Source organism: Aptenodytes forsteri, unplaced genomic scaffold (assembly GCF_000699145.1).
Source record: "Aptenodytes forsteri isolate BGI_AS27 unplaced genomic scaffold, ASM69914v1 Scaffold261, whole genome shotgun sequence".
Taxonomy (NCBI): Eukaryota; Metazoa; Chordata; class Aves; order Sphenisciformes; family Spheniscidae; genus Aptenodytes; species Aptenodytes forsteri.
Genome location: NW_008795583.1, coordinates 7,149 through 15,820, shown reverse-complemented (window position 1 = coordinate 15,820; position 8,672 = coordinate 7,149). Strand labels below are relative to the sequence as shown.

At 66.2% G+C, this 8,672-nt stretch overlaps 2 protein-coding genes across 2 annotated transcripts in view; one reads left to right on the top strand and one right to left on the bottom strand.

Moving 5' to 3' along the window:
• SLC30A3 (solute carrier family 30 member 3) overlaps positions 1–2,453 on the top strand; it is a 4,935-nt gene extending 2,482 nt beyond the window's left edge. The window contains exons 2-8 of the mRNA XM_009282310.1: positions 43–204; positions 281–427; positions 499–652; positions 1,236–1,440; positions 1,595–1,700; positions 2,059–2,193; positions 2,308–2,453. Of these exons, the coding sequence (XP_009280585.1) occupies positions 43–204; positions 281–427; positions 499–652; positions 1,236–1,440; positions 1,595–1,700; positions 2,059–2,193; positions 2,308–2,453 (1,055 nt within the window). The remainder of the gene's footprint in view (positions 1–42; positions 205–280; positions 428–498; positions 653–1,235; positions 1,441–1,594; positions 1,701–2,058; positions 2,194–2,307) is intronic.
• A 1,529-nt stretch (positions 2,454–3,982) lies between these two features.
• The window catches only part of GTF3C2 (general transcription factor IIIC subunit 2), a gene marked incomplete at its 5' end in the record, with an annotated part of 11,151 nt that continues 6,461 nt past the window's right edge, over positions 3,983–8,672 (bottom strand). The window contains 9 exons of the mRNA XM_009282309.1: positions 3,983–4,189; positions 4,318–4,425; positions 5,176–5,307; positions 5,747–5,875; positions 6,227–6,314; positions 6,798–6,959; positions 7,249–7,393; positions 7,995–8,124; positions 8,358–8,389. Coding sequence (XP_009280584.1) covers positions 3,983–4,189; positions 4,318–4,425; positions 5,176–5,307; positions 5,747–5,875; positions 6,227–6,314; positions 6,798–6,959; positions 7,249–7,393; positions 7,995–8,124; positions 8,358–8,389 — 1,133 coding nt within the window. The remainder of the gene's footprint in view (positions 4,190–4,317; positions 4,426–5,175; positions 5,308–5,746; positions 5,876–6,226; positions 6,315–6,797; positions 6,960–7,248; positions 7,394–7,994; positions 8,125–8,357; positions 8,390–8,672) is intronic.

Sequence of the window (8,672 nt, the reverse complement as noted above, 5' to 3'; positions counted from 1 at the left end):
CGGTGCAGCCGGCAGTGACCCCTGCCCCCAGTCTGTTTGCAGGCTCCCAGGACCCCCTGGCACCGCCAGCCCCCCCGGCTCTGGCTCCCTGCTGCTGCTGCAGCACACCCGCCCCCAGCCCTGGCCGGGGGAGGCTCCAGGCCCGCCGGCAGCTGAGCATTGCCTGCACCGTCTGCTGCATCTTCATGGTCGGGGAGGTGATAGGTAACAGCAGGACAGGGATGGGGATGGGGACAGGGGGCTGCCGGGGCACGAGGTGCCAGCTGCTCTTCGCCCGCAGGCGGGTACCTGGCACACAGCCTGGCCATCATGACCGATGCAGCCCACCTGCTGACAGATGTGGGCAGCATGTCCGTCAGCCTCTTCTCCCTCTGGGTCTCCACCCGCCCACCCACTAAGACCATGAACTTCGGCTGGCATCGCTCAGGTGAGCTGGGGAAGCACGGGTCCACGGGAGCCCCACAGCTGGGGTGGGTGCTGATGGCTCCTGTCCTGCAGAGATGCTGGGCGCGCTGGCCTCTGTCCTCTCCATCTGGGTTGTGACCGGAGCCCTCGTCTACCTGGCAGCCGCCCGCATCGTCAGCAATGACTATGAGATTGAGGCGCAAGCTATGCTGGCTACATCCGCCAGCGCTGTCGGCGTCAACGTGGTGTATGTCTCACACAGGGCTGTGCACACCCGCATGCCCCTGCACACCCCCAGCCTGAGCCCTGGCCTCCCTTCCCATACCCCTGCCACACGTGTGCCCCTGGTACCCCAAGACACCCAGCCTTGGCCCCCAGGTCACCTTCTGTCCCTGTGCACCAGCCTCATGTCCCCAAGCGCTGCCTCCCCCTATTCCCTGTCCCCCATACACTCCCAGCTTCCAGCCCATGTACGTACATCTTCTGGCCCCACATCCCCTCGCGCCCCCAAGCAGCACCCCCCTCAGCCCTGCCCCCCTGCCAAGCCTGAGACCTGGCACGTGCCCCAGGCCTGAATCCCTGCCCTAGCCCCACACGCCTCCCTGCAGTGGTGCTGCTGCCCCATCCCTGCTGTGCCTCCAGCCCTGCCCCACAGTAGGACTCTGCCCCACACCTCTTCACCTTCCCGAGGCCTGGGTGTGCCTGCCTGTGCCCCCTTTGCCTGCGATGCCTGGGCACCGTTGCCTGCGTGCAGGTGCAGGTACAGGCAGGGCCAGTGAGACCCCTGCACCCGTCCCGGCACAGTGCTGAGCCAGTCCTGCTCTCCCCAGCATGGCCTACATCCTGCACCAGTCCCCCGCCGGCCATGGCCATGGTGCAGGGAGCTACGAGCAGCTGGAGAGCACCGGGGGCTGCCTGCCCAGCCATGTCCCCCTGCCCGGCAGCACCAGTGTCCGTGCAGCCTTTGTCCACGTGGTGGGTGACCTGCTGCAGAGTGTCGGTGTCCTTGTGGCTGCCACCATCATCTACTTCAAGGTGCCTGGGCTGGACTCCCCTCCGCTGCCCGCGGGAACAGCTCCCTCAACCCCATGCAGGGTGCTGTGGGGCACTGAGGCCCTGGCACCCCCACACCTGGGTGCCCAGCTCGGCTCTGCCTCCCCCAGCCTTACACAGACCTGGCTCTCTGCAGCCCCAGTGCAAGATCGCAGACCCCATCAGCACCCTTTTCTTCTCAGTCTTCGTCCTCGGTTCCACCTTCACCATCCTCAGGGATGTTTTCAGAGTCCTCATGGAAGGTGAGCAAGGAGGGTGCAGGACTACAGGCACAGGGGGCTGGTGGGGTGCAGGAGCTCCTCAGGGCCGTGGCTACCACAGCCCCTTCCCCGTGTGGCAGCTCACCCCCTTGCAACCTCTGCTCCCCACCCAGGCACAACCCAGCCCACCCCTCTGTCCTTCCCTTGCCCCCCTGAGCCCTCCAATCCCATCCTCTCCCCTCTAGGCAAATGGCCCCGTGGTGAGAGGCTGCCTCACCCTGGAGCCACTGTCCCCAGCCCAGTCACAGCCCGGGGAAGCTCCCACCCCAAGCCCTGACCCTGGTGAGGGCCAGAGCTGGGGGCCAGGGCTGGCCCCTCTGTGACCAGGCTTTGCTGGCAGGGACGCCGCGGGGTCTTGAGTTCGACTTGGTGAAGGAGGTGCTGCTGGGGGTGAGTGGGGTGAAGGGCGCCCACAACCTCCATCTCTGGGCCCTGACGTTGAGCCACCACGCAGTGTCGGTGCACGTGGCTGTCGGTGAGTGCCCCACGCACGGCCCAGCCAGCTCACGCAGCCCCCAGGGCATGGCCGGGGGGGACCCGCTGGCTGCCCACGAACCGGGGCTGAGCCATGCTGCCCTGCAATCCCCAGATGCCAGCGCTGACCCCCAGACAGTGCTGTGGGAAGCCACCACCCAGCTGCAGAGCAAGTTCGGCTTTGCCTCGTGCACGGTGCAGGTGGAGCAGTACTGGGAGGAGACGGCAGCCTGCCAGCACTGCCAGGACCCCCGCGCCTGAGACCCTCGCCCGCTGCAGAGCTGGGTCAGGCGTGGCCCCAGCCCCCCCACCCCGTGGGCGAGCGGGAGCTACCCCTGGAGCAGGAAGTGCAGCACAGAAGCTGAGGCAGTGCTTGGGCTCCTGTCCCTGTGCTGTACCCACCCCGCTGCTGCGGAGCCCTGGGGTGGGACAGTGCCCCTGAGCGTGCAGGGCCCCGGGGGGGATACACGCAGCCTGGCCCCCGCAGCACAGGAGCTGCCCCAGAAACCTCCATCCCCAGCCATGCTGGGAGGGGACCAGGCCTGCCACAGCCTCAGGCACGCTGGGACCAGCCCCAAAGGAGGAGAGGGATCCTGCCCCACCGCACGTTCCCCCACGGAGCCCTGTTGTCCCCTGCAGAAGAGGGGACAGGAGGGAGCTGCTGCAGCTGCTGAAGGGCCCAGGGAAGGGAGTGGACGTCCCCGAGGGGGAGTCCAGACCCGGCCTTGGCCCCAGACGCTCCTGTGCCCCAGCTGAGCTGCAGGGGCTGCCCCACCCCCCCCCCCATGGCCATTGGCTTCCCCCCGGCCTCCCGGGCTGCAAGGGGTGCCGGGGAAGCTGCTGCTGTTGCACCCACTGGGGTGCAGGGAAATAGGGCAGCGAGCCTAGAGCTCAGCCCTGAGCGCCAGCTTCCCTAGCTTTGCTCCCTGCCGCCTGGCCCAGGCCAGGCCCGGATCCTGCCATGCCTCAGCCTGATCCATTCCCACCGTTGTAAGTCCGTGTCTGTTGCACCCGTGGAGTGTCTGTCTGTCCGTCTCTTTGTGCAAGGAGTCCAGCGGGTGGTGGCAGAGCCCGCAGCCATCAATAAACTTGTTGGAGAGCAGCAGCAGCGCAAGCAGCCAAGAGGGAACTGGGGAGGGGGGATGGCCCCGGGCCCCCACGAGGGGCAGAGTGCGGCCAGGGCTGGGCCCCAGGGCAGCGCTGCAGACACAGCCACCCCAGGCACCGGTGCCAGCCCCGGGGACCCCATGCCAGCACCACAACCAGCCTTTACAAAACAAACCACGTTTACTGCACAGTTGAACACAGGCTCAATGTGAGCAACTTCAGAGCTCCTGGCACCTCTGCTGGCCCCGTCCGCCCTGCCCAGGACAAGGCTGGCCCCGGCACCCCAGCCTGCACCTGCACGGGGGACTCAGCCAGGGAGTGGGGGCGGGAGGCAAGAGCAAGCACAGCCCCACACAGGTGGGGGCCTACAGGTGCTTCCCCAGCATCAGGCTCCAAGACCCACAGCTCAACCCAGGGACACGCACCGGTCCCACTGCCCTCCCTGCACCAGCTCAGACCAAACAGCACAAAAGGATGCTTCTGGGCCCAGAGCACGAGGACAAGTGTCCTGAGTGTTCCAGGTGATGGCCAGGAGCAGCTGTCCATCCCCCAAGGCAGGGGCCCAGAGGGTAAGAAGCACCGAGAGGGGGCATACAGCCCCCCCCGGACAGCACAGCCTGCCCCTGGACTGAGCTCCTGCCCAGGGCAAGCACTTGTGGTGGCAGCATGAGGGATCCACCACGCTACTCTGCTGGCAGCGCGGAGTGCTCGGCAGAGATGGGGCTGCCAGGCTTGTCCCCATAGAGGGAGCTGAAGCGGGCACGGCGCTCCAGGAGCAGCTGGTGGCCCACGCCAGAGGCCAGCCCCACCAGGCAGTGTGCCCGCACGATGCCCGCCTGCCCACCCGACACCAGCCAGCCGTGTGAGTCGAGGTTGGGGCTGAAGCGCACCTGCGGGAGAAGAGGGTCAGGAGGGAGGGGACCGAAGCGCCGGGACCCTGGCACCCTGCAGCAGCGGCAGCCTCCCGCCTGCAGCCTCCCAGGCTGTGCGGGGCTGCGGGCACACACAGCCCTCTCACCTTGTGCAGGGACTCCAGCTGCAGGCGGTCGAGGCTCAGCTCTGCCTTCACCTCCTGCGTGTGCATCCTGCGCATGGGCTCCCGGCTGGGGAAGTTCTTGAAGCTGCGCTGTGAAGCGGTGGCACCGTGATGGGCAGCGTGCCCCGAGCAGGAGCGCTGCACGCACGACGGTCCTGGCAGTACCTGGACCACAGCACGGGTAGGTGCTGCTTGGCCAGGGGACACATGTCGCGCTCAGGGTCACCCACTGAACATCCACGGCAAAGGGCAGCAGGAGCCAGACCCCAGGGAGGGTCCTGGCAGGGCGGCTGGAACATGGCAGACCCCACCCCCTCGGTGCCTCTCCATCAGCTCTGACCCACAGACTCGCTCCCCCTCTCTAGGGGTCCTTGGGCACAGCCTGGTCCTGGTGCCCCACGCCAGCGCCTCCAAACAAGGCCCGCCATGGCATACCAGGGAGTGGGGGCCCAGGCAGGCTGTGACCCCCTGGCTCCTTCCCAGGGCTGGGCATTCCAGACTGCTGCCACAGCCAGGATACCAAGAGTGCTGCTCTGCCCAGGGCTGACGCCCACAGCCATGCCCCCCACCAACCTGCAGTCACCCCAGCCCAGGCCAGCAAGGCAGCCAGGCCCAGGCTTCGCAGAGGGCGGGTGGCAGGGCAGCCCATCCCCATGCTCTTGGGGCAGCCAGCCTGGGCTCCGCCAGAGGCGAGGGCCTGCCACAACATCCGAGTGGCATCTCCTCGCCCTGCCACTCCCACTGCCCAGCCACAACCCCACAGGCCCCAGCCCCGCTCCCACAGGTCCTGCTCATGGTCAGGACCACCCAGCTCTGGGCCTGCCCCCTGCACTCTCCTACCAGGTCCGTGTCGCAGAATCGGATGTAGCTCTTGGTCACCATCTCGCTGTAAAGCCTGGTCTTCGGTAGTGCCTGCTCACCGCCCTCCGCCCCAGCAGGGCTGCAGGGCAGCAGATCGGCTTTGTAGACCGGCTGTGGGTGAGATGGGGCTCAGGGCAGGGCGGGGACTCCATCTGCTCCTAGGCAGACAGGGACCACCAGGGACCGAGCGGGGCTGGGGGCCCCGGGAGCCCTGCCCTGCCCCGCAGCACGGCAGGTCTGGAGCAGGGGAGAGGAAGGAGGTGCTGCCATAAGGGTGGGGGACAAACAGGGCCAGGCCTGCCCCACGCATGAGCCTAACCCCAAAGGTCCCATCCCCAGGGCCAAGGCTGCTGCCACCACCCTTCCCCACCACGCACCCCCTGCCCAGGTGGGAAGGGCACAACACACGCGAGACGCACACGCGTGTGGGGCAGCAGAGGCCCTGAGGTCGGCCGAGGATGCTCTTCCAGCGACCCAGGAACACATCTCCCACCCTGCCCAGCCCCACACGTGTCGCAGACAGGCCCTGCTGAGCACAATGGCCTCTTACAAATCTGCGGTCCGAGGACCGCTTGACGTTGAGGGGGTTGATGGCCAGGTCGGGCAGCACCGCAGCCACCAGCTCGCCAGTGATGTCTCCCGCAGCCACTGTGTTCAGCCAGTCTGAGCCAGATATGCTCTGCAGGAACAGACGACTCTAGGACGTAGGGTCCCAATGGGCTCCCCACTACCCCCAGCCTGGCTGCAGCACCATGAACACCAACCCCCGGGCACCACCCTCCGCCCCCTGGGGAGGGACAGGCTCGGAAGCGCAGCCAGCTTGGACACAGGCAGGGACACCACCTCACGCAGCTGCCACAGTCCCTCATCTGAGGGGTAAAGGGTGACCCCAAGAGCCAGGGCCTCACATGGCCAGGCGGCATCACCCCCACCCACCAGCTGCGGGACCCAGCTAGTGTTGGGTTTGGGACAGGTGCCCATCCCTCTGACGTGGCCCCCGGGACAAAACTGCTCTGCACCAGCCTCTTACCCACACGGTTCCCTTGCGAGGGGCCACAAAATAAGCCTTGAAGCCCAAGTACCCGGCGTCAATATAGTGGATCCCGCAGAGACCGTAACTGCAACAGAAAGAGAATGGATGAGGATGGAGCTCTGCACTGCCACCCTGAGACTGCAAGAGCCAGGCAGCAGCCCACCTCCCCAGAGACCCCAGGGACCCAGGTGGATGGAGCGGGGCTGTCCTCACTCTAGCAGCATGTCACAGCATCACAAGGCAGCTCAGGGCGGCTCCCGGAGGCTGAGAACACACTGAGGCCCCAGAACCCTTCTGCCAACTTGTGTCAGCCTGGGGCCACACAGGAGCCCCGCTGCCCAGCCCAGCTCAGCGGCCTTGTCCTTCCCCTTGCCCGCCTTGCTTGTGCCCCAGGGTGGCGCAGCTGTGGCTTGACCCAGCACGAGCAGAGCCTGGCCTCACCACGGCACAGCCAGATGCTCCCAGGAAGGGAGAGACCAGAAGGGGCCCCTGGGGACTAAGACCAGACCGCGGCAGCAGGGCTGGCCCCCGGGCACAGATCGGGCACCACTATGGCCCCGGCACTCACGAGGCGTAGCAGTTGTCCTGAGCCACAGTGACACCGTTGTAGGGCAGCAGCCAGGCCACCTCAGTGCTGAGGAACCGCTTGATGCTGTTGATGGGCTCGTAGAGCCGCCGCAGGTCCCAGAACTTGATCTTACGGTCGCTCCCTGCCGTGACCAGGAAGTTGCTGAGAACCAGGAGAAAGGCAGCACTGAGACCCCAGCGCAGAGCCGTGCCCCGACCCTGCTGCAGGGACGAGGTGGCCCTGGTCCCACAGGACAGCGCTGCTCCCATAGGCAGTGGCTCAACCCCGCCTCACCCTGGAAAGCCCAACCAACCTCTTTGGTGCCTCAGAGGTCCAAGTGCCATCAGCACTGAGTCCTCTTAAGCCCACCTTGGCAAAGAAGCCTCATCTGCAGGAGCGAGCCCGCTCTCTCAGGCAGCACCCGCACCAACGCCACCTCCCCTGCCCTCACCTGTCAGCCTTGCACCACTCAATGCTCCGGACCGCGTGGTCATGGGCTAGAAAGCACCGGAAAGGGTAGAGCTTGAGGGAGCCATCGGGCTGGCGCACACACTGCAGCAGGGACTTGGTGAGCAGGTTCCAGACAGCCACAGTGCCTGTGGGACGAGACCCATGCCCGTGAGGAGCTGCCCTGGCAGCTGCCCCGCGACTACGCCAGCGCTGCAGAGTACGCCCAGCGCTGCAGCGTGGGACCCGAGGCAGCGTGGGGCTGGGGGACGGGCAGCGGCACAGGCAGGGACTGCAGGAGCTGCGAGGCACAGCAGCCGAGCCAGGGCTGGAGCCGGAGCTTAGAGCAGGACAGGATGGCTCAGGTACAGCAGGTCCTGGCAACACAGCACAGAGCTGCAGATCGTCTGAAGCCAGACACAAAATTGCATCCAGGCAAGTCACACAGATGTGGATTAAGCCAGAGCCACGTCCTGGAGCTGACAGGTATGTGAGGGTGCCTATGGCCAGCCCATGATAAGCCTTCCCCGTCCCAGGGATGGGCAGAGAGGTTCCTGCACAGCGCCTGCCACTTGCTGCTGCTCACCCTGCCCCTGCACCTCATCCTCCAGCTCCCCCATTCCCTGCCCCAGGCCGAGGCTGAAGGAGCACAAAGCTCCTCGTGTGTCCCTGCCTGCTGCAGGGCGAGGGTTGCTCCCCGAAGGCTCTGCCGCGGGATGCAGGCCCGTCTTGTGCAGGAGGGGGACTCACCATCATAAAAACCAGCTGCAAGGTGGTGATGGGGCTTGGATGGCATCCAGGAGAGGCTAAAGCACTGGCCACACTCAGACGCATTCCCTGCCTGGATAGAGCCCACCTGGAGCATGGCAATACACTGCACCTGGAGGCCAAAGGACAGACATCAGTCACAGCCCCATGCTGGTGCCATCCGTGTCCCAAGAGCTGGGGACACACAGGTTTGGGAGCATGGCTCTGCTCTGCCACCCCAAACACCCAGGGCCGGCAAGCTCTGCAGGCGTCCTGACTCCCTCCCCAGCTCTCCCACCTGCACCGGCCAGGAGGCTTGCTGGGTGCCAGCCCTGATGGGGGACCGCAGTGGTGGAGGACACTGACCTTGCAGATAACGTACTTGTGGAAGGACCCATCTAGAAGAGAGCAGAGGAGGGTCAGGACAAGCACCAGCTCTCCTAGAAGCTCCCTGCGACAGGAGCTGCTCAGCAGCCCAGAGCCTGGCTCACTGCTCCCTGCGGCCCCGGTCAGGGCTCCCAGTCCCTGTCCTGCCACCCATGCAGACTAGCATCCCCACCGCAGCCGACAAACAGCAGGCGAGCACACCGAGCAGCAGAAAACAGAGCACACAGAAGAGCAAATCCAAGAGCAGGCAGTGGCAGGACCTCCAGGAGCCAGACCTGCCTGCACTGGAGGAAG